Below are 24,942 nucleotides of genomic sequence, written 5' to 3'. Positions count from 1 at the left end.
CCAATGACAGTCAAACACCTTCAATATTAGCTTACACTCTCGTATTTTCATCACAATAACAAGACTGTGAGGCATTTCAATCACGGTTAACAGTGTTATGAACGAAACTGCAACCGTGCAAAACACAGCCTACGTCATCTTACGTGAGTTTACACTTGTTATTTAGCATGCTATTGGTAGCATTAACCCCAAATACAAGCTTACAGTTGTTGTTGAACCGTTACTAGCGGTTACGACAGACCGAGTCGTGATAACGTTACCTTGTCGACCGGGGTAGAAGCAAATGAAGATAACATTTATTCACAGTGATTTATCAAATCGACATCCTCATTCTGTGCTACCGTTAACCGTCAAACCGTTAATCTTTGAAAGACGAGTGAGAATTGCAGCTTCATATGAAGTCTTGTCAAAGGAAGCATATTTAGCTAACAGTTAACGTCCCAAACGTTTGTCCCATCATCCTCCATGAATGTTGTCTGCTTAACCAGCAGGTCGGCGGTTACATACCTACTTTATAAAGTGGAAACCAGCATAGCTGATCAGCTCAAGCAGGCTTCCTCCGTGGTGTTTTAAATCCCAACACAATCCTCTGATCCGCAGCGAAAGTACTCCACAAATACAGGGAACCCAATAACGCGTATTACCATCTCTGTGGTAACTACAAGGATAACCGCTGCCTCTCCGCGTCTGTGATTGGTTTAAAGGGAGAATAGTTATGCCATCCGTACTTCTTATTGGCTGAGCGGTGATGTCATTCTTTCACACAGCTTCCCTTATGGGGGCGGGACTTAGGAAACGGTTTGGTTGGCTGTACAAAGGAGGTGTGATGGCAAAATTTGATTTTCCATGAGTTATCAGTCCGGGACAGGAGTGGTTTTAGTGATTTAGAGGCCCCAGGCAAACAGCATACTGAGGCACATCTCATTTTTGCTAACAGTGATTATAGCTTATGGGAAAAAGATTTTCTTTTCAAAAAACAAAGGCACACAAAGCACAAAAGAAACCCAAATGTGACAAGGCAGTGCTTATTCATCCTTCATGGAAGTGTTCATGCTATGAGTAACAATATAACTCTGTGACTCCATATCTAAATAGTTAAAAACAGGACTATCTCAGAGGTGTATGATCAGTTTTTCTGCCACAAATCATGATTTTGACATTTATTTTACATTATTTTGATGCACTAGTTAATGGAGTTGATGTTTTTTATATACAGGATTCACCCCCTTCCTATTTTTTCGAATTTTTAGAATGTGTCAAATCATCAAACAAATGCTAATATTCGACAAAGAGAACCCGAGTAAATACAAATGCATTTTAAAATGATAATTTCAGTTATTAAGAGGAGGAAAGGCAATGTATTTTTTGACAATTAACTTTACTTTTATGCTATTTTGTGAATTATTGATACACTTTTTTGTATTCCTTCTATTTGATGCATAACTTTGGCATACATTGACACACTTGTTGTGCAAGGCCCAGAGAAGTGTCCATCTATGTTAAGGAAGTTAAAAACTCAAGGAGAAAACAAAGACTTCAACTTGACAAATGCTTTATTTTTAATGTTAATAAAAATAAAAATACATACAGATTCAAATTAAACATGTAATGATCAATAAAATAAGACGAAAAGTACATATAAAACTTGCACATTAATATTTTCATCAAAGAAACTCAAATTTAATCAGAATAAGTGCAATCATCTGAAAGCCTTTTTCAGACAAAGTTAACAGTAATCTAAATAAAAAAAGGCATCATATGTGGAATATATGTGGAACTGATTTATCGTCTTTTAAACTCCACAGCTGTCCTCCACACGTCAGCCCCCTGTCCAAGAGTGATGTCCTCCGCCAAAGACTCGAGCCCCAGCAGGGGTGGAAGGTCCTTCTGCTCCAAATGGCCCTCTAAGGTGGACCTGATGCTGCAGACAGCAGGGAGGGAGGATAACAGTTAGCGCTGCAGCCATTGTTTCCACCACAAGCATTTCTATTCACTCCTCTGCCCAGCTGTTGCTTCAATACAAATGACCTGTGGCTGAGGGGATACTACTTAAGCTCCTTTTCCCCCGACAGATGGCCGCCTGGAGGGGTCACGCTCTGGTCCTGGAAGTCAAAAGGCTCCCAGTCCCCCGGGTGAGACCTCCACACTTAGCTCTGATTAAAGCTGTCAGTGATCAATGGATTCCTTCAGACCAGGGTGGTAATCTTTGATCAGACAATAGGCACACTCCTAAACATTAATGAGTTTAAAAACCTTATTTTTAAAAGCACCTTCAGGGAAGCTAATCAATAATGCAGATGTTTTTAGATTGTTTCTCCATTTGGGGCAAAACCTCCTACAGTCAACCACAAAAGGTGTGTTTGTTGTGTTTTCTTTGTGGACCTTTTGCAGTCATGTGACGACCATGACGTCAATCACAACAGTGGATGGAGGGAGTACCAGTGATGATAGATAATTAAATCTGAGGTGTGTTTCAGTTATAAAAGCAAAAGAGAGCAAAAAACAGAGAAACTCTCAAAGACTTTCCTGGAAAAGGAAGCCTATCTGATGCCCTCCAGGATTTTTACAGAAAGTTCGAGCTCCAAGCCGATCAAATTTCACTGATTTATATCAATCTGTGGTAAACCCTGTTTCTCCATAAACAGTGATCTTAAGCACACAAAAGCCATGATGCTTACACAGCTGTCCATGTGTATACTTCTTTTTTTAGTTTTCATTAAAAATGCCAAAATATCAAACATTTATTTAATTGAAAACTACAAAAAGGAGCCTTTATGAACTCCTGAGTGTAACATCTCATTTAGGGGAATGTCACCAGTTAACAGTGTCACATTTTACACCGTAACACCACTGTTTATCAGTGTTAGCACTGGCCTATTCCATGCTTCTGCTGCTAATGTACTAGGTGTACTAGGGCTGTTAAAAAAAATAATAATAATAATAATTTCAAAACAGAGGATCCTAAAAGCCGAAAAGCCAAGAAACAAGAAAGCCAACACCATTTTTTAAGGCCAAAAAGTTTTACCTAAGAGAACTTAAAATTTTTAGGTCAAGTGAGTTGTACGTGTTTTGGAGAAAAGTATAAAAACAGTTTAATAATTCAAACATTTATGAGGAAAAAAATTGAAATTTAGAGCTTAATGAGTCATACATTTATTAGAAAAAAAAATCAACATGTTCAAGCTTAAAAAGTCTAATATTTATATGGAAAAAGCCATCAAAATTTACAAGTTAAAAAAGTTGTATATTTTCGAGAGCCGAAACTCAGAACTTTTAAGAATATGAAGATGAAAATAGCCTAAAAATGAAGGAATATCACACCAGACGAAGCCATTCATCCTTGCTGAAGTACTGCAGCTTAAAGCCTAATCTAAACAGCCTTTTCATTGGGACAAAAGATTTTTTTAAAAATGTGATTTGGCACAAAAGAACCACATTCTCATTAGGATCCAGACTTTGAAGAGACATTGCTGTGAGCCTTGGCTGTTCAGAAGAAAAGAAAGACGCTGACATTATCAAGGAGACAACTCTGTCTTACAAGTGTTTTTGAGTTTTGCTTCTTTTAAATTCAAAGTTCTGTCAGTTCACAAATTTATGACTTAATATACCTGAAATTTTTGATTTTATGAAGTAAAGCCTACAACTTTCACTCAATATTTTAGTGATTTCTGTTATTTTGGATATTTAAAACTCAAAGAACATTAAATAGATCTGTTTAATTTTTTTAATTTCCACAGTCACACAAACACCTTCATACTGACAGGGGCTCTGGAATATGTTTTCAGTCTTTTTAAGAATTTAAGATATTTATTCCTGACATTTTAAATTTCCATGTACAAAACATGCACTACATATGTATGTACTTCACTGTAAACCTGAACAAGTTCACTTTCTAAACAGATTTTTTTCTTTTTTAGTAGTCATTACTTGTACATTTATGCTGGGTTAACATGGCTTTTGTGAGTTAAACTGCACTGTGGAAACTTTACTCAAAAATTCAGTTTAAATCCAGCTCAAAACAACGTGTTTAAGTACCTTTCGTAAAGCTATGTGGTCTTCACTGACTGTAACTTTACCTGTTTGTTTAACACAGACTTAAATCTTGAACATTAATGCCACCCATGTAGTCCAACTTAACAAGTACAAGGGAGGGGGGCTAGTGCTAGTGCGCACTAAACCATAAAGTCCTCCTACATCATGGTCAGTATATCATCCTCTGTATATCATAGTTGCTCCTAACTGAGTCAGCGACTTCACTCATGGTGCAAAAGTGTCTGATGCCCAAACACATTCTGGGAAACCTGGTAAACTGGGATATCAACTCAGATAAATAGAGGTGAAATAGCTGTTTTGGATTTTTAAGTTAAAACGACTCATTTTTAACAACCTTTAAGTGTTTGGTCCAACACTGGTCGATGTAAAACTACACAATTAATTGACTTTAATTCACAATAACAATATTGGCCTTTAACCTTACACCAATTCATGGCATGGGATATATTTCACATCAATCTGGGCAACACCCCAGAGACAGCATTTTGAAAAGGAGAAGAAAAAATCTCTGAAGATGACTGGACTAACATTCTGTCTGTCACATTCATTATGTCAATAAAAGAAACGAGACATACGACGTCGTAGGCGTACGTACGGCAGGCGGTCATTTTTGCTTTTTACTATCAGTGGAGCCAGTTAATAAGTCAAACTCACACTGCAACCATTCAGGAGAAGAGCAAAATATAAAGCACATTTTCCAACAAGAATAACTTTCAGTGTGGTTCTCTGCTCTCAGAAATGTCCAGTTCTGATAAAGCTGCCACTACATGTGCATCCACGCTTATCTCTTTACTGGCTACCACTGTTTACATGTGTGCAGTCAATTCAACTTAGCTACACCTGCAGCCTCCATCTCTTTCTCCTAAACTGATGCTGATTAGTCTGGTCATTCTATGACCTAGAGCAGGCGTATCAGATTGAAGCTGGCCTGCCCATTTGCTTTGCAAGATTTGTTAGCCTTCCCACAATCAAAGAAACACGACTGACTGCAGTTACTTGTGTTTACAAAACACACTCCCCTGCTTCCCTTTAGTTCTTTTCTCCACAGATGCAAGCACACACATTAAAATTTCACAAATAATAATCTGGATTAATAACTGTGATATCAATGATTATTAAAATGATTATAGTGATTACAATTTTGGTTGGCTCTACTTTGATGGCTGCCTGTTCCTCCAGTGTAGTGCCGGGGTCCATTTCTGCCCTCTTTCCATGCCTTTTTGACAATAATAGATGGATTTATCAGCCTGGCCTGTAAGTACAACCCACTGCACAGCAGGAGATGACCATGGTTGAATATGGAGACTGCAGATTACTCACATGAGCCTCCAGTGGGATGATTGGGGCAAACATGATGAAAAAGGTCAATAGAGGGGAAATAAAAATGGCTTTTTCTTACTCCCAGTGAGCTTGGTAGCCCTCCTCTGGCACAGTATCGCTCGTCTTCAGCAGCAGAATTTCATGAAGCTCCAAAGTGAAAGTGTCAACATCCGTGGCAGCGAGGAAAACCTTCAGGCCTTTCCTCTCCTCCTCAGACAGCTTCTGCTGGAACTCTAAAGGCAGCTTTTGAAAGGGGTCCTTTAAGAAACCAGGAATGAAGTGTTACCAAAGTTTAATGCCATAAATCAAAAACAAAGTTCTGTAAGGCAGGAGAGAGCAGAGCAGTTCCTCAATCTCTGGTTTTATTGGGGTCAAGCTCTGGGCGCCTGCCGTGTCAGACGGCACACTCTCAAAGGATTAGAGCGCAGAAAATTCCCTCTGTGGTGTTTGGGGTCAGATGCTGGCAGCCAGCAGGGGTCACAAGTGAAAATAATGACTGAGAGCTATGTGGTCACTGTGGGTGGAGTTACTTTACGGCTTTAAGTCTTAAAGGGCCTTGGCTTATGCACAGTTCAACTGTTGTGATTAAAAAAAGCAGTAAGCTGCATTATTTCAGCCCTACATTCCTTAAATTCCACAATCTGAATACGTACCTGTTTTCTGTTCAGCATGAGCTCAGATTTCCAACAAGTTAGCAGCTGCCAGGTGAATATGCAGTGCTCCAGTTTGCTCTCCCCAAGACCCTGAAGTCAAAATGAAACAGACACCTTAAATACTTCAAGACCAGACCAGAGAAGTTTTCTTATCCCAGCTCATGTACATCACATTTAACAAATATTTTAAATGCAAGATTCACATTTTAAAGTTTCTTTCTCTACAGCAGCCACTGGCTTCCTTTCATTTCTGTGAGACTTGTAAAACTTGCTGTGCTTGTGTCATCCATCACAGAAAAAAAAAAAAAAAAATGGTAAAGTCTGCACTGTCAGTCACGCATTCCCAGTCTGAGTTTTTATACCTAGCAGCAATACTTGTGATTGACCTTATCATTTACGCAAGTCTGAACAGGAGGGGAAAGGCAAGATCATTTAGACAGCACTTTTTAAGACACAATGCATGCTTTGAAAGGGCAACATGATGAAAATCAGACTTTTAGAAAACACAAAAAATACATTTCAGATGCAAAAATGTGCAAAAAGCAAGTAAATGAAAAACCCTACAGCTATGGAAGACTTTTTCACACAACTGTTGTAAATTTGAGCCCTGATTTAAAGAAGCTGAAGGCTTCAGCAGCTGTTCAGGTACGCTGGAAGGTAAAGAAGGAACATGGAAACTAAAGGCTGCCCCACTTAACTTCCATTTGATCCCAGTTACCCTTGCTAAACTGTTCCAGATGACCTGACCAGTTGAAGTTTATGACTGACGGATGCTAAGTTGAAAGCCTGAGATGATAACGTACAACCCCAGTTTCAATAAAAGTTTTGGCGCTGAGTAAAATGAAAATAAAAGCAGAATGCAAGAATCCACAAATCTCATAAACCCAAGAGAACATGAACAACACATCAGATGCTATTTTATCAAAGATATTAGCTCATTTTGGATTTTATGGCAGCAACACATGTCAGAAAGTAAGGACGGGACCATGTTTACCAACAGTCTGTAAGTTTTGGGAGAGGAATGTTGTCCCATTCTTGTCTAATGTAGGATTCTAGCAGCTCAACCGTCCTGGTCATCTTTGCTTTTTCCTCTTATAATAATTTGTTATTGGTGAAAGGTCTGGACTGCAGGCAGACTAGTTCAGCACCAGGACTCTTCTACTGTGAAGCCATGCTGTTGTGATGGATGTGGAATTTGGTCTAGCATTAGGGCTGGGCAATTAGTCGAAAAATAAGATTAAATTGCATCATTCCCTGCTGCAATTTTCGAATGTACAATATTTTTTAACCTGAAATTTGTGTCAAAATACCAGTTTAAAAACTTTTCAGCAGCAGAGATGGTATGCGTTATATAATCATGCAATTATTCAAGAACCATTTTTTAGAATAGTCTATAAAAATCCTACTTTCTTCATCATTTGTACTTTTTTTCTGATTAAACATGAGATTGACATAAAAAAAGATCACTCCCTCCATTACAACGATTCACATCCAATTTGCAATAAGAGTCAAAATCATCACAAAAAGGTATTTTTTCAAAATTGTTCAGCCCTAGTTTGATCTAATATTGTGTTGGTTATGATATATAAGGATTTATTGCTTGTGTTTGTTGGGAAATAAGATGAGGAACTTGAGGGATATTTGCATTTCAATTTGAAATTAGATTATTCAAATTGTTCAGCCCTATTGAGCATTGCCTCCCTGAAATAGTCACGGCCTTCACTAAAGACATGTTGTCTGAATGGGAGCATATGTAGCTCCTAAATCTCTCTCTACTTTTCAGCATTGATAGTTCCAGATGTTTCCAGATGTGTAAGCTGCCCACACCATAGGCACTAATGTTACCCCATACCATCAGAGATGCAGGCTTTAGAACTGATGACAAGCCGGATGCTCCCTCTCCTCTTAAGTCTACAGGACACAGCATCCGTGATTTCCAAAAATGTTTTATTTATCTGACCACAGAACAGTTTTCCATGGTTCCTCAGTTCATTTTAAATGAGCTTTGGACAAGAGAAGAAGGCGGCGTTTCTGGATCCTGTTCACATATGGCTTCTTCTTTCTATGATGCAGCTTTAACCATCATTTGTGGATGGCACAGCCAGCTGTGTCAACAGATAATGATTTCTGGAAGTGTTCCTGAGCCCATGCAGTGATTTTCAGTTCTAGCCTTGACCCTTGCTCACAGAGATTTCTCCAGATTCTCTGAATCCTTCGATGATATTATGGACTGTAGATGGTGGGATCTTCAAAGTCTTTGCAATTTAACATTGAGGATTTTTTTCTAAAACTGTTCCACAATTTAAACATGCATCTCTGCCTCTCTAAAATGCTCCTTTTATACCCAGTCATGTTACTAGGCTGCTGCCACATAATCCTCCAGCTGTTTTTCTCATTAGTACCACTTACTTTTCCAGCCTTTTATTGCTCTGTCCCTACTTTTTTGAGACGTGTTGCTGCCATCAAAAGGAGGTAATATTTTTAATGAAATGCTAAAATCTCTCACTTTACACAGTTTATATGTTGTTTATATTCTTTTGCAGAAAAACTGGGTTTATGAGGTTTGCAAACCATTGCATTGTTTTTATTTACATGTTACACAGTGACCCAACTTTTGTGCAACTGGGGTTATTCAATCTTAACTTACATGGCATTATCTGTTGTGTCTAATCAATCATGCTGGCATCTTGAAAATGTAGCTACTGAATGAAATAACAGATTATTTACAGGGCAGAGGAAGGGACCAGTTAGACTCTGATCTGGAGAAAAACGTTGGCATATTAGGAGTTTTGAACCTAAAGAAGTGATGAATAAACATCAGTACCAGCATCAGCGTTGGCTAAATTGTTATATTAAACATCAGTATGTATATGATATCCAAATCTCACATTTGGTGCAGCTCTACCAGCTGCTAGTTCCACTTATTTCCTTATTTCCATAAACGGATGTTTGCTGAAACAGCGCTCTGCTCACAAAACAAGATCACCATCATCAGATTCTTTGCATAACTGTGCTGTAATGGAATCTGGAGGTTTCTACCTTGTCTACAGAGCTGGAAATCTGCGGCTTCATCTGCAGCGAATCAGTGAGGTAGGACAGGAGCTGACACTGAGGATCTCCGCCTGTCTTTCCCAGAAAGCGGAGGCCGATCTCCACCACAAACACGGCGTCACAAACATCTGTGTAGGAGCGCAGCACCATTTTCATGGAGCTGCTGAGCGAGCCCTTCAGCGGCTCCTGTGTGCAGACACAGAAAGTGTCAGTGAAAGGAGAGAGAGCAAAGGAATCTGACCTCTAACTGAGCGGCCTCACAAATCCTACACAGGGAAACTAGTGTGAAAAATCTCCATCTGGCATGACTCAGTTCCAGAAACAGTAAAACCCTTTGTTTAGAGGACTGGCCTTACCTGAGGGATCTTTCCTCTGACCTCTGTTAGAACTACAGAGAAGTCCTGCAGGTGTCTGTTCAGGTACCTGGATGTGTCCTGATTTAGAAGACAACAGAGCTGATCAGAAGAACTGTTAATCTGCATTCATCTCTATGATAAGTGCATATGTTTACCGCTTGGATGATTGGTTTTCCAGAGAAGAAGCGACGAGCCAGCTGTGTCTGGATGCCCTGCAGGTCGTAGCTGCTGTCCGTCTCTCCACCTTTCTTCAAAGTGTAGTGGCAGTTTGCTAAAACCAGAGGCAGCAGCTCTCTCTCTGGGTGGCACAGGGTCAGCTGGGTCTCTGATATCCTTTCCAGTGTAATGCTGTATTCACTGTTGGTTATATAAACATTAAAATCATGCCTTTATTCTGTGCTATTCTAAATTGAGCCTTCAAATCCCAGCAGCCTTTGCACACATCTCTCCATCAGGTACTGACCTGTCCTCTTGGCGGCTCACCCTGCGGGCCTCTCTCACCAGGCCGTTGTGAGTCCTTAACAGGAAGTCCACCAGAATTTGAAGGCATGACCCCGGCCCATGTCGACTCGGCGTCAGAAACTCTGCAGAGCTCTCTGTCATCAGCTCCGTCTGACATAAGTTCATATCCACGCCCAAGTCTGTGGCTATATTTACAAAGACGAACACATGAGCACAGACAAAAACAGACAACACAGGGAGAGAATCATGCAGTCAAAGGAGCAAACATGCAGGAGACCAATAATCCCTTCTCTACACAAAGACCCGGCGCCACAGTTTGACAGATTTGTGAAGCTGCTCATTCATAAAGAGTGTGACTGTGTTTCTTTACCTTACAGATCTGAATGACTGAACCATAACAGGGTTAAGAAACAATCAATTAAAGCAGAATGTTTATCAGGCAATAAAACATCCTCCTTACTTTATCACCAAGCAAATTACACACAAACATCTCCTTTTCACTCAAAATTATAATAGCAAACACTCTGTTAAGTCTGCTACAATAAATCCTGATTTTTGAGATTCATGGTGCTCTCACAACTAAAATATCACACTGCCGTAAGCATTGAGAGCTTTGCAACACCACTTGAAATGTTCCTCTCATTTCTCTGGATATTTGCTGAGACATTTCTACACCCTGATCAAATTAATTAGGCATGATTTGGAAAAGCACACCTCTCTACAGAAGGCCTCACAGCTGACAATGCATATCAGAGCAAAATCCAACCCATGAGGTCAAAGAAACTGCCTGCAGAGCTCAGAGACTGGATTGTTGAAGGCTACAAAAACATTTCTGCTGCACTGAAGGCTCCCAAGAGCACAGTGGCCTCCATGATTCTCACATGGAAGAAGTTTGGCAGAACCAGGACTCTTCCAAGAGCTGGTCACCAAGCCACACTGAACAATCAGGGGGAGAAGAGCGTTAACAGAGAAGACCAAGAACCTGATGGTCACTCTGGCTGAGCTCCAGAGATCCTGTGTGGAGATGGGACAAGGTTCAGAAGGAGAAACGTCACTGCAACCTCAACTGATCTGGACTTTATGGTAGAGTGGATAGATGGAAGACTCTCCTCAGTAAAAACACATTAACGGATCCACAGGTAACGGGATGCACAGGTATCGTGCCAACTGGGACAGGAGAGGATACCTGGACTGGAACGTTTTCCACCACAACAGTGGGTTAGTGGGCATCGCGGTTTTACTCTTGTACATCAGCATCTCTTGATGTAGCGATGCCTCACTTGCCAAATCACCACCAGCGTTGACAATAAACATCCCCAAGCATCCCCAATGGCGGCCACTGCTGCGCCTCTGTTTTTTGTGTGAAAACTTCATTGTTCATCATGTCATGTGCCATGTGACAAAATATTTGGTTCCTACACCTGCATATGGGTGAAGTAGAGGCCAAGGAGAGAGGGGAAAGACTCAAGAATGATTATAAACAGCAAAAACATTTCAGAAAACACGCTCAAATAGTAACTTCAGCTTTCGAATATTATTGAGTTTTTAAATATTCAAATTATATTCGAACCCCGAAATTAGTTCCAACAGCCTTACTACCAAGTGCTTATTTTCTGAAAAGATCCCTTTGTAGCCCCCTAAACCCACACACACTAACTCTGCCACCAACAACAGCAGTGGCAGATTACATGAATGTGTCTGTGCAGTAGCTACAGAGTTTATCATGGCTCTTACAGCAAAATCTTCTGCTCCTCTACAACCATCATGAACAACAAAAGTCATGGAGAACAGCAGACACCACATGTTCTTAGATCCACAGTGGAGTGCAACCAAAAGGGCGGCCATTTCTAATACATTTGCAAATATTTCTAGAATTCTGTTCTGATTAATGAGAATAAAACAGTTTTTGTTCGACTGTAGGATCAGGCTGCAACATACCAGAGTTGAAAAACTGAATACTTGCTGTATGTGCTGTATGTTAACAGTTGGTAAAATACTCTGAACTAGCAGATGTATACAGATGAACAGTTTCACATCTACAATAAATCACAGTTTAGTGCTATTGGTTAATGCTTACAGTTGTTTGCCACCTCTGCTCTGAGTCGGTTCCACACCTTGATGAATCTCTCCACTCTCTCCTGCAGTCTCTTCCTCTGGTATCCTGATGAAGATATGAAAAAGCTCAGTGTGTGACACCAGTGGAAGGTTGTTGTTTTATCATGAATAAAAAAGACATGTAGATGTACCTGCAGGTATCTTTTGTAACATCTGTGCAATCGTCTGAGGTGTAGAGTGAGCCATCAGAGGAGCGACTCTCAGCAGGTCGGACTGTAGAGCAGCCAGCTCAGGGAGGTGATGGAGCTGCCTGGTACAGGTGATCTGGAACACAAACACACAGTCATTTTATGTTATGCTGTGTAAACATAGTCTGTTACTGTACATTGGCCTTGTTTATATTTTGGATCAACAATCCAGATTTTGGATGTTAAAACTCACGGTGACTGGGTAACCACCAGGCAGTCGCTCTCCTTATTATGTCACATTAATCAGTTAATTACTATCTCTAACACCTGATTTATTGTTCAGTTTATAAATAATTCTTGAAGTAGTGAAAATAAAGTCACAATTGTCAAATTCCCCCAGTCAAAAGCTCAGTACAATCAAACTCCTCTTTGTCTTCAGTAACTTTCTCATGTCTCTCTTTAGGATGGGTACCTTTTTGAGGAAGGTGTCGAGCAGAGGTAAAGTGTTACCCTCTGGCTGTCCCACCAGCTGGGACAGCCGCTCCACTGTCATCGTCTCAGGGAGGGTCCAGAAAGAGGAGCGATGTGTGGGACAGTCAGAGGGGAGGGTCAACATCCTCCCAGGATCCCCAAAGAGGAGACACATAAGGGGGCTTCCAGCGAGGCCGTCGTCTGCACCAATTCTCTCCTGAGCTTCAGACAGTTTCTTCTGCAAACTCTGAAGAGAAATGAAATTTCCAATGTCAATCTGTCCTCCTTATTAGCTGAATTTTTTCTTTTAAATTCACTGTTTTGTTTCCTACTTGAAGCACTGGGTTGACGGCAGATTGACAGACAAGCTTCTCCCACTGCTCACGTCCTTGCCTGGAGGACAGATCCTGTCCTGCACTGTGGGAGCCTTTAGAGACATTCAACAGAGTTCAGCCATTCAGTACTTTTACATACAGTTTGGGCCTGTTTCCAGATGTAACACTTTTAGTGCTGGATGCACCAACAACTTCATTTTCAGAGCACCTCTGAACAGTTCGCGCAGTTGCTAGGTTAAAAAAATTCTCCTTCTCTCAAAAGTGACTGTATGGTCTACTTAGATAAGCACATTGTGTTTAAAATGTTTTCTGTTATTCAAAGGATTACCATCAAGAAAGCGTGAAAACATTAACCCTTAAGAGACAGGGACACTTTCTGCCATTCAGTTTTTAAATTTTCAAACCATTCTGGCTGTGTTGAATGAATATAGCTCAAATTTGCTGGAGGATATTCATTTTAAAAACTGTTTGAATTATTGTTTTCCATCCCTTATATTATCCTAAAATGGCTAAGCTGCACCAAAAACTGACACATTTGCCCCTAAGGACAAAAGATGTCCCATTGAAAACCATTGAAAATGATATTTTGATCCCACTTTTATTTCAACATAAACTAATGTATTCATTTATGTTAAGACCTTATTTTGGAGTACTAACATTCAATTTCTAATTTTTATATTTTTCCATTGTATGGCCCTACATTTTTCCTATTCAAAGCATGCTGTAAATTTTCACGATTTTACTGGTTTTTTTAAGGTTGTCTTGCTACTGAAATAATGTATCCCTGCTGATGTTGGATAAGGGTGTCTGTATAAAAAGTGTGTGTGTGTTTTATTTTAGATTTTGTGATTTTGTTCTATGAAAAACAGTAGTGTTGTGTAAACATACTGGCCTTTAAAGGGTTAAAATTGCCCAAAATATATTCAACATTTGATATGTATATTTCAGGCTCCAGTAGTTTTAAAAGACTGGCCCATTTAAAGTGGAAAAAATGAATGCCTAATATTTTTACAGCGGACTTTAGGAAGCTGGCCATTTTTGGCGTTAGGACCACAAGTGTGAGGTATTTTCATTTATTTATTTTAAATCTGACACTGTAGAAAAAATAATGATGGATCAAAATCAATATTGCTGCCAATCATTGAGCCATCTCAAGGCCTAATGATGATAATTAAATACTCCTTGAAATGTATTTTATGGAAATCATTTCAGTTTTTTGTTTTTTCTTGATAAAAAAAAATTGAAGTTGTGTAACTGGCATACTGGCCTTTAAAAGGGTTAAAACCCTCTAAAATATAATTAATATTTGATATGTATATTTCAGGCTGAGGTAGTTTTGAAGACTGACTCATTTAATGTGAGAAAAATATTAATTTGTATCATTTTTACAGCAGATTTAGGGAAGCAGCTTTTTTTGTCCTTAGGGAAATTTGTGTTAGGATATTAAAGGAACCCTAAAAGGTTAAATAAACCATGCTGGCAACTGCTGAAAGTCACCTGAAGTGAATTCTGCGCAGACGTTGAGAATCAAGTGAACCATCACAGCCGTGTTGTCCATGTTCTGATCCAGAGTCTGTCCCAGGACAAGCATGTCCGTCTCCAGATGGCTCCACAGGAAGCTGAAAACATCGTATGGCCTCGGGTGGATCATGTCTCCAATTCCCTGCAACAACAACAAAAAAAATATTTTTCTAAGATGCAACTTTTGATACGACAGTGACTCTATTAATGGTGGAAAGTAGCTGAAGTCTGACTCTGTGATTGGTTAGAGCTCCCTGAAGCATGGCCAGGTGGGTCAGCAGCCGCAGGATACAGGACTGAGCGTAGGTCATCTGTCTCTCAGGGGCCTCAGACCTCCGATTAGCTTCTCCTAACACATGTCCTGTCCGAGTTTGATCTGGGACTCTAAAATACAAAAAGACACATGAAGGTAAACAGGAATGAGTAACCCTTAATGTGATGTTACCATAGCTGTAGATTAGCCAGAATGGTTTGCACTCTTTAGCACAACTCTATGAGGCTAATAACGGCAGATGTGTTTAGTACCGTTGGTCTGTTTGTCTGGTGAATCCTTGGACCGGTTGGTGATTCAGCCCACCAATTGGAAGTCCACAGTGACATTTTGAAACAACCACTGGTTTACCACACTGCGGGACGATACACAAGCAAGTTAAGCTTCAAAGACTGAACTTTCCCGTGTTAGAAAAATGCTTACCAAAAGACAAAAAGATCTTACCTCCCCAACAAAGCATGGATGCCCCTTAGCACAATCTATGAAATATTTTAAAGGAAATTATTCACGTACATCTTTAAAGAGAATTTAAAATCACAGATAAAACCTCCCCAAAAAACAATGTTAAATACTTACAGTACATCGCTAATCTCTCTCCTGCCAGCCACTGTCTAGCTTGGTTTGTTTGATCTTCTGGCATGGTCGGCAGAAAGGAGTCCTTAAAGGAAATTAGCAGATTTTAGTTAAGTGAAGGGTGTTTTAGCTCCTTTTTTCTATATACAGTATATATGTATATATGTGTGTGTATATATATATATATATATATATTTTTTTTTTAATGAATATATATTTAGAAAATATATCTTCTGATCCTCCTCTCAGCTGCCAGCTGAGAGGAGAATCAGCAGGAGAGGAGGGCGGAACTTTCTTCCAAGTGGGGAGGGCCAACCGAACCTGGGGGCGGGGCCAATTCCCCACATGACATCACGAGGGGAAAATCTGTAAACATCTTGTTTCAGCACACATTTTCAGAAAGATTTGGCCATGGATAAGCATGAGTTTGTATGGGCTTTGCACATAAAAATATCTTACTGTCACATTGTGAGGCTGGAAGGCGATCTGGGAAAGAGGAACCAACAGAAGATTCCCACTGAGCAGCACAGAGTCCAGATGGACCAGCAGCTCCATGAGGATTTGCCTCTGAGACGGCAGATCTGCGCTGATGTGAAGACTTGAGCCCGGTCCTCCGATACGGTTTGACAGAAGTGCAGAGCAGAAATCTCTGAACTCCTTTGGCTTCACGTTTTTCAGGAGCTCTTCCAGTCTGTTCTTCTCCTGTAAGTTCATGTTGTGCCACACGTTAAAAAGGAAGAAAATTTATGGTACAATCATTTAATGGAAGAGAGGGTGTTTAAAGTGACCTCAGGCCTGGGATGTATGTTGACGTCAGCTGATTTGTAGCGGCAGGTGACCTGTCTGAACAGGGCCAGGGCCAGGAGGCTGATCTGGGAACCTCTCAGCTTCTACAGGAGAAAAAAATGTTTAAGATAAGGAAACTCTCATACTTTCACCATGATAGAGCCATAATGGCTGCATTTAATCACTGACTCAGTTTAGTCTTTCCCTTTGGTGTCATGGTTTCTTCAAACATTTCTAAAAAGTAAAAATCTATCTCTTTACTTAAACAGTCTCTCAGTCTGGTGAGTCACATCTCTCTCTCTCTTCACCACATGGTGGTTTAAACTGTGATAAAACTGTTTATACTCTCATGTTTCATGAAAAATATACATTTAGACCATGTTTACCACTGTGTAGCATCCCCTCTTTTTTTAACAACTGTCTGTAAACCTCTGGGAAATGAGTAGACCCGTTGCTGGTGTTTTGGGGGAGGAATGTTGTCCCATTCTTGTCTTATGGAGGATGGCTGCTCAACAGCTCTGGATCTTCTTTACCAGATTTTTCCTTTTCTGATGCTTTAAATGTTCTCTATCAGTGAAAGATCTGGACTGCAGACATCCCAGTTCAGCATACAGACTCTTCTCCTGTGAAGCCATGCTGTTGTGATGGATACGGTATGTGGTTAAGCATTGTCTTTGCCCATCTTTACTTCTGAGAGACTCTGCCTCTCTAAAATTCTCCTTTTATACCCAGCCATGTGACTGACCTGTTACCAATTAACTTAATTAGTTGTAAAATGCAGTGCCAGCTGTTTCTCATTAGTACCACTTACTTTTCTCGTCTTTTGTTGCTCCGTCCCAACTTTTTTGGGATGTGTTTCTGCCACCAAATGACGTAAGACTTTTCATAAAATGGTAAAATGTCTCAGTTTTGACATCTGATATGATGTTATAGTTCTACTGTGAATAAAATATGGGTTTATGAGATTTGACGATCACTGTGTTTTGTTTTTGTTTGTTTTACACAGCGCCCCAACTTTTTTGGAATTTTGGTAGTAAATTCAAAACTTAAAAATAATTCTAAATCATGTCTTTTTAACTGTTTTATTCCTTTATTGAATCACAGTGACCTCTGCTGGTCATTAGATGGCGTGACCAATCAGGAAGGCTCTTTAGATCTTTAGTTCACTTAGACCAGGGTGTCCAAACTATGCCCCGGGGGCCAAATGCGGCCTGCAGTCCATTTTTTTAATGGCCTGCAGCACATTCTAAGAATAAAATGAAATACTGCCCACATTAGAACATGACGCTAGACTGTATTGTACTTCTTAGTTTCATGGTGCTACCATGCTAATTCTGTAAACAAACATTTTGACAAGAACAATCTATTGATGTTTTACTGTGACAACATTGCAAATGTTTAATATATTGGGAACCAAATGAATAACAAAATTCTGATTTATAATGCCCTTATTGATTGCCAGTGGTAGCCAGGGCCCACAAGGCCTCCCCAAAATCTTTAAAAAGAGACTTTTTGCCTTGTCAGCTATTAACTAGCCATTTCAGCATACTCAGTCACTAAGCATACCTTAACTTGCATTTGATTGGTTTTACTAACTGCAATACCCTGAAGAACAGGTATAATGAAGCCATCCTTATACACTTCTGTATGTGACCCTTGGTGGGAAAAGTTTGGACACCCCTATCTTAGACTGAATGTCTAAATCGTGTCACCTGCAAATAAATCAGAGATTTTCTTACCCGTATTTCTGTCTTGAAGGCGTCAGATCTGTTCTGCACCTGAACCTGGGCCACAGCTTGTCTCATGTTTCTATATGTCGTCCCACAGCAGAGGAAGCTGTCCACGTTGGTCGGGAGAGTCCTCTTCAAAAAATAGATAAATAAACTTTTAGTATTTCCCTCTAAATTAAGTCCAAAGGTCCTCTAAAGTCCATTTCCATCCAAGAAAACCTTCACACGTTTCTGCAGGCAGCTGATGTAGAGATGACAACATTATTTCCTTTTATTTGTTTCAAAAATGATCTTTAAGTACATTTATTCATCACTGGGCTTTTGATCTTTGTTCAGTCTGAACAACAGGAAACAGTTTATGAGAGAAGGTAGAAAATTCTTCCTAGAGTAGGGATGCTGTGGTTATATTTACAGTATACCAAAATACGTACTGACTGAAAAGTCAGTACATTTGAGCGAAATCAAGAAATCAAAATCAGAATATAAGAGTCTAAAGAGTCTAAAATTTACCTGGAAAAATGTGAAATTTCCAAGTTTAAAAAATCTCAAATTTTGACACCTGAAACTAAAAGATATCAAGTTTTTAAAATCCTAAATTTACAACAGTTTAACTGAAATAATGGTTGGATTTTCAACTTTATAGTCTCAAAAATACTACGTTTGTTCACATTTACAACTTTTAAAGTAAGAAAAAAAACATATTTTTCTTGTTCCTTGTTAAAAAACAGAGTGCCCTTTACTTCTGACTCCTGATTTTGTAAAAAAGAATATTCCTACTTAAGGGGACCCCATGTGTCTTTATACCTGAAGCTGCAGCAGTTCTGCGGGGAAGAGCCATCTCCAGGCCGGACTGTTCATCAGGGACATGATGTGGTCCACACCGGAGACTCTGTGCAGAGCTCTGAGCAGGTAAACCCTGATCCAGTCGTTACCGCTGTACTCACAAACCGCTCTGACCTGCTGCAGGAACTTCACCTCCACCGCTCCAGCTCTGCCTGCAGGTCATTGAGAAAAACATACAAACCTTTAATTTACTGTTATAAAAAACTAGAGCATCATCACAGCGCATCACACGTCACCAGTGACATCATTGTTTAATCCATTTATTTAATTTAGGAGCATTTTCTATCATTAGTAACCCTTGACACCAAATATTGTACAGATTTCTGTTAATTGCATTTTAAAAAATGCTGCTAACTTCTACCCATTTTCTAAGTTGCACAAATCAGTTGGCAACATTTGGAGATGGGGTTGAGAATGGTGTATCGTGATGGTGTGCAATGCTTGAAGGTTTCCCTCGCTTCTCACCGGCAGTGTTTATTTTGGCAGCCTTTTTTTAAGGTTTAGTCTTTTTTTAGTCTTTAGACAAAAATAGTTTTAGTTTTAGTCACATTTTAGTCTGTTCACCCTTCATAGTTTAGTCGATAAAAGGTCCTAACATTTTAGTCATTGCTTGTAGTCACATCATCTTTTCTTTAAAAACCTTTAAAAAATTAGCAAAATTGTAAAAAAAAATAAACACTCATTTTAGAATCAATAGCCTACATGTAATAATCTTAAATAAACTGATGAAAATACCAACCTATATTGGATGACATACTTTTGGGATGAAAATCATTGATTTTTATTCATAATGGTACTCTTACTAATGCACCTGATTATCAAACTCTTTATTGATAGTATTAGTAATATTAATAGGAATATTGGTGTATTTGGAGTGGAAACATGACACTGAATTCCTTTAACTGAACTCGTGCTTTATATCTATTCTATATTACTAATCAAACAAACATTTCTTCTTAAGATCAGTGTTTTTCAACCACTTTTCCTTGGAGACCCGCCTACATGTACCTCAGAAAAATGGAGCCACCCCCAGGACCAGAGACAGAAGAAAAAGTGACACACTGTGGTCAAAAATCAGCATCGATTTAAATTTATTCACTGATAAAACCCTAAAAAAGGCCTACGCATGCTTTTCTTATCAAAAGACCTTTATATAAACTACTTAATAACTGCTTTATCATGGTTTTAGTCAATATTTGCTAATTCAATTTTGGCAGCCTCAAAGCAGACAAAGCCTCGCCTGAGATCTTTGCCCTTCAGTGATCTTTGCTCACTGGTTCTACCCACTTTTCCAAATGTTGCAGACAAAATTATTGTTTTTTGCACTGTTCAAAATCTCGTTGGAGTATACACAGAACTGGAGATCATCATTATTAGTCCACCGATCGATTAAATAATGAAGATTCGATCCTTTTGAAACACATGGTGATCATAAAAGTGAAAAAGCTTTAAATAAACTGAGCAGTGCGTTATAAAGTCATATAAGGTAACCATTCAGCTTATGCATATAAAGATAGGATTTTTGCATCCATAGAGTCTAAATTTCCCAGACACAAAAGTCTATTCAAAATCACTGCAGGGTTAATTTGGTTAAGTAAACCTCAGCGTCTCAAACCTATCATTGAAGCGTTCTCCAGCAGCCGTGCAGCAGAGCTCAGACAGATTCTCAGCCTGGCTGTGTTGAGCAGGAACTCTGTTGGGTCCTCATGTCGGTCTGGAGTTTGTCTCCTGGCGATTCTGCTCAGGAATCTGGTCTCTGCTTCCATCTGCTGCTTCTTATTCTGATCCGTTTCCCTCGCTTCTGAGCACAGCAGAGCATCCTGAAAAAACGAAGCGTAACTCTTTATTACTCTTATTTATACATCAGAATTATCATCGTGGTCCTGACTCTGAGTCAGTTTGTGATTTCTTACCTGGAAGCAGTTCACAAACAGCAGGTAGAGTTCAGTACGGTCTTCTTTCTTGAGAAGATTCTCCTCCAGATTCTCCATGTAGGTCTGGATGTGAACCTTTACCTGTTCAAAACTGAATAAAAGAACACAAAGACTGCAGTTTCACTAAACTATTTGGGCCTTATTGCACTCCCAGTACCAGGTGTCTTCACGTGCAGAGCAGGTGTCTTTCCTATTGTCCATCTGTCGCAGTGATCATGTCGCATAAATAGCTAATGAGCTTGTCCTCCTGTTAGGGCCCTGGGGTGTGTTTTAAAAAGATGGGAATTATCTTCTCCTGAGTATTTCTCCCCCACACTCTCTCTTCAGCCATGCCCTCACCTGTGTTGCAGCAGCAGCTTTGGCAGCACAGATCGAACCACTGGACTGTTGTCCACGCACTCCAGGAAAGGCGTGAGCTCTCTGGTCCTGTACACATCACCTTCATCCCAGAAGAAGAGCACAGTCAGTAAATGCTTCATTATCAAAACATCGGCAGTTATCTCATAACTCTCGGTAACTTCTAATTTCATTAACCGTTAGCAAAGACAAGTAAGGAGAAGAGCAGCTCCACCACGCCCTCTGCAGGCCTCTGTCCCTCTGGCAGGCAGAACCTGGACACCAGCTCCAGGAAGAAGGAGTTACAGCAGTCCCTGATCTCTGCCTGCTGCTGGAGTGAAGCCCTTAAGAATGAAAAGAAGAAATTTATGTTACTACAGTGTCAAAAAAACTTTGTGCCACTAATGCATGACAGACTCAATAAAATTAATAACAAACAATGCGTAAAAAAACACGGCTCAGCTCTATCATTATTTCTCCCGTTTTCGCTGCTCCTCCCAGAGCAGACTTCCGTGCCTTGTACCCCGGAGCCGAGCGGTCACGTCGCACGCTGACGTGACGTCAGTGCGCTCCCATATTGTTGTGTGTGTCCACCTTTTTGGGACAAATAGGTAAGAATGGTACCCCTACAGAAGGGTGCCAAAAAGAGGGACAGTACGAGTCGTTTTTTTTTGGGACCCTTTTCAACTTTTGCTCTATGGAAACTGTTTAACTAGTTTCACTTGAGGGCATACTTCCTGGTCTTTGTCACGTTTGCTAAGGTTGCATAATGTTGGGTCATGTGATTCTGCATAAATGTGTTGTCTGGATTGTTTACAGGCTGCAGATGGCCTAGCAGCTTCCAAGCTGCTGTGAATATGACCTGTGTGACCTTTCCTGCATATCATTAGATCATAGAAAAGAAGTCTTACTTTAAATAAATATTTTGGGCTTTTTATGACTTTATTCATAGAGTAAGACAGTGGGTAGAATGAGAAACAGGGAGGAGAGCGTGAGAGAAAGGCATGCAGGAAATGGTGCCACAGGCTGGGGTTGAACCCAGGCCACCTGCGTACATGGACCCCCCCCTACACTGATAGTCCCTAAAATGCATTTTCATGCTGCTTTCACGCCTAACCTGTTTGGCTCTGTGGAAATAAACTCGATTTCATTTGCCAAATTGGTTTGGCTATTTTGCCCTGGTTTGATAGCTGTCTCCTGAACAACCTGACCTAGACCACTTGAAAGGGGGTCTCACTCACACCCTCATGTTAAAATGCATATTTTAAGCAGAAATAAACATGTTTACAGCCTGGTCCAAAATGTTGTCTGGATAGATAATGTCTTTACTGGCACAGCTGTTATCATTTCACAACTTGTCCATTTTGGTGTGAAGACAGATCTGATCTGATCTGACTACTAGCTAGCAGTTGTAGCTGTTTGTCAGGAGGCTGAGAGCCCACTTCAGCTCCACCTCTTTGTCTGTTTTTAAGCTGAACTGAAGTTAGTTTAAGAAAGTGCTGAGGATTTGACAACTGGAAATTGTCTTCAAAAGATGGCTTCAGTAACCAAATGGATTAAGTCACTCGGACATTGCCAGGACTTTCTACAGTCTGTTATTAACCCTCATTCCTCTGCATGAAATACTCACGCAGTAAAACATTTTGTTTTAGTCATGATTTTCATAAACTTACTTGACTACAGGAGAAACAGTTAGCTTGAAGTCAGGTGGAAGGTTTTTCCTGCATTTAGGACAGGAGTTTCTGTTGGGCTGGATGGATTTTTGGAGACACGACAAACAGAAGACATGCAGACAGGGCAGGATGGACGGCTCGGTCAGCTCCAGCAGACACACGGGGCAGGAAATGCCAAACCTTTACGGAACGAAATATGAGGAGAAATCCATCATAACACAGAAATATAAAAGTCCAGTCTTGTTTATTTCTGTTTTCACAACTGCATGAATTTTACATTGCCTGTATGGCCACTTCATGTCACAAGAAGAGACCATCTAAACACTCCAGTGTTAATCTAGACCGTCACATTTGTCTCTTGTCTTTTTTTTCCTCCACATGGAGTTTAAACACAAAGATGATGTTAGTGTTTCCATATAGAAAGCACATCCTCACAACTTTACAAGTTTCATTTGATGGCTGCATGATACAGTTATTCAGTCCAAGTGTCCATTCAATCAAACACTGAAAGCAAACAAGTAAAGAGGCAGATCCTGACCTCAGATCCCTGCTGATACACTCGTCATGAAAGGAATTGAGGATGCGGATCAGCTGCTGAAGAGTTTCCGTGCTCCTTAAATCAGGCCAATCCTGCATCATCTGTCGGGAATGGAAAACATCCAAATCGCGTCATGTATTTTAAAGTTCATCCTCCTCCTGTATCACCAATCTTGAAAACCAAAACTACTTTTATGTTCTCTATAAAAATCCTTGTCTTCCTAACAAGACATCCTTAGATTTTCCCCTCATGATGTCATGTGGGGAGTTAGCCCCGCCCCCAGGTTCAGTTGGCCCTCCCCTCTCGGAAGAAAGTTCCACCAATTATTTTGAATCTGTATAACTCTACAGTGCTTATGTCAATCATCAGAAAACTTAACAGGGATGATCACACTTTGACTCTGAAAACATTTATGCATCAATTTCATCACTATGTCTCAGTGCCCCCTTCTGTTCATTGATAATTTCCTCCTCTGAATTTAGATTTTGTCCTTTAAAACACCTTCAAACATTCTGCCCATGCACGCCTTCCAACCTAGGCTTATGAGTCTTGATCTGCATATGGATCCTCACCAGACCAATGAAAAAACCCTCTTGACAAGTGCTGGGGTCATATTTCAGTGATTGGGTATCAAAAGTACCTACTCAGTACACAGCACTTTGAGTACATTTTTAATGACTTACTTTATGCTTTCACTTGACTAGATTTAATATTTACAGACCAGTAGAGTAATTCTGGTAATAGTACATTTTAACCACAGTAACTGTACTTTTACTTGAGTACAATAGTCTGGTCCTTTTCCCCCTCTGCTCCTCTGCTTTGAAAACATGCCCTAAAACTGTTTTTACTCACATTCAGAAGAAGACTGCAGTGTTTGAGAGCCAGTTCTCTTAATCTCGAGTCGTTCTGTTTGACTCTAAAAATGACATTCTGGATGAAAGATACGACGACCAGCACTCCTCGCCACAGTGACCTAGAAGGAAAAATGAGACCATGAATAACCCATGAATCACTTAATTTTTCTCCCTGTACACCAAGCCGGACTCACCTGATCGAGTCCAGATGTTGCAGACAGCTGGGGCTGCACAGGGTGCTGTACTTCTGCCCAAACAGTCTGTCCATGCACGGCTGCACAAACTCCACCCTGCTCACAAAGGACTCACAGTCGAACTGTGCCGTCAAAGTCAGAAGTTTGGTCTCCTCAGCGTAGACTCCAAGAGCCAAAATGTCCTCCACCTGTCAAAGGAGAAGACGTTTGGTTCACTATGATGTATAGTTCTTATTTTTAACATGCAAAAAATACTTTTATTCTTTGCACGCCAACAACAAAATGATGTTTAGAATGCATACTATGACACGTGCCAAATTCTTAATACAATATAAACAAAGAATTTTATTGGCAAAAAAGATTATGGTTTAGTTAAAACAGTAGGTCACATAACAGATTCTGTGCAGAGACTTGGGCTGGTCGGTCACCACAGCATGTTAGAAATTTTAACATTCAGTATTTAACAGTCACTTCTCACCATTTCCTTGTGCTTCCTCTTTGGCCCATGTTGGAGGGCGTAGCTGGCTAGGTGGGGCTGCAGCAGAAATATGTGGGAAAGAGTGTCCAGTCTGAGGGCGTAATGTTTGGCAGCTGCATGAATCCAAGCAGGGGAGAGGTCTGAAATACCCCCCATGGTACTCTGAAGCTCAGACACACAGCCCAGCACGGCCCTGGTGAACACCTGTGCATTACAGAATGAAAAGTCAGCCCTTTTTTTTCTGTCTCCAGGATATGTACCATGGAA

At 40.2% G+C, this 24,942-nt stretch overlaps 2 protein-coding genes across 6 annotated transcripts in view; both read right to left on the bottom strand.

Moving 5' to 3' along the window:
• The window catches only part of cep131 (centrosomal protein 131), a 28,637-nt gene extending 27,998 nt beyond the window's left edge, over positions 1-639 (bottom strand). For 3 of the 4 annotated variants that reach the window (XM_041815835.1, XM_041815838.1, XM_041815837.1), the window contains exon 1: positions 508-639. The gene's annotated coding sequence lies outside the window, so the exon portion shown is untranslated. The remainder of the gene's footprint in view (positions 1-507) is intronic. The other variant, XM_041815836.1, reaches the window with a different exon arrangement.
• A 953-nt stretch (positions 640-1,592) lies between these two features.
• Positions 1,593-24,942, bottom strand: part of rnf213b (ring finger protein 213b) — a 50,698-nt gene continuing 27,348 nt past the window's right edge. For both annotated transcript variants that reach the window (XM_041815408.1, XM_041815409.1), the window contains 29 exons: positions 24,676-24,879; positions 24,198-24,385; positions 24,002-24,122; positions 23,150-23,250; positions 22,612-22,791; positions 21,137-21,282; positions 20,942-21,041; positions 20,582-20,693; positions 20,284-20,488; positions 18,630-18,820; positions 17,835-17,957; positions 16,098-16,199; positions 15,769-16,011; positions 15,313-15,394; positions 15,181-15,215; positions 14,991-15,091; positions 14,699-14,849; positions 14,442-14,607; positions 12,942-13,036; positions 12,611-12,856; positions 12,142-12,274; positions 11,973-12,056; positions 9,897-10,080; positions 9,589-9,790; positions 9,434-9,511; positions 9,066-9,263; positions 6,027-6,116; positions 5,453-5,631; positions 1,593-1,921 (listed from right to left, as the gene is read on the bottom strand). In XM_041815408.1, the coding sequence (XP_041671342.1) occupies positions 1,783-1,921; positions 5,453-5,631; positions 6,027-6,116; positions 9,066-9,263; positions 9,434-9,511; positions 9,589-9,790; positions 9,897-10,080; positions 11,973-12,056; positions 12,142-12,274; positions 12,611-12,856; positions 12,942-13,036; positions 14,442-14,607; positions 14,699-14,849; positions 14,991-15,091; positions 15,181-15,215; positions 15,313-15,394; positions 15,769-16,011; positions 16,098-16,199; positions 17,835-17,957; positions 18,630-18,820; positions 20,284-20,488; positions 20,582-20,693; positions 20,942-21,041; positions 21,137-21,282; positions 22,612-22,791; positions 23,150-23,250; positions 24,002-24,122; positions 24,198-24,385; positions 24,676-24,879 (4,179 nt within the window). In that variant the 3' untranslated portion in view covers positions 1,593-1,782. The remainder of the gene's footprint in view (positions 1,922-5,452; positions 5,632-6,026; positions 6,117-9,065; positions 9,264-9,433; positions 9,512-9,588; positions 9,791-9,896; positions 10,081-11,972; positions 12,057-12,141; positions 12,275-12,610; positions 12,857-12,941; positions 13,037-14,441; positions 14,608-14,698; positions 14,850-14,990; positions 15,092-15,180; positions 15,216-15,312; positions 15,395-15,768; positions 16,012-16,097; positions 16,200-17,834; positions 17,958-18,629; positions 18,821-20,283; positions 20,489-20,581; positions 20,694-20,941; positions 21,042-21,136; positions 21,283-22,611; positions 22,792-23,149; positions 23,251-24,001; positions 24,123-24,197; positions 24,386-24,675; positions 24,880-24,942) is intronic.

This window comes from Cheilinus undulatus, linkage group 20 (assembly GCF_018320785.1).
Source record: "Cheilinus undulatus linkage group 20, ASM1832078v1, whole genome shotgun sequence".
Taxonomy (NCBI): Eukaryota; Metazoa; Chordata; class Actinopteri; order Labriformes; family Labridae; genus Cheilinus; species Cheilinus undulatus.
This window is presented reverse-complemented; position numbering and strand designations above follow the sequence as displayed.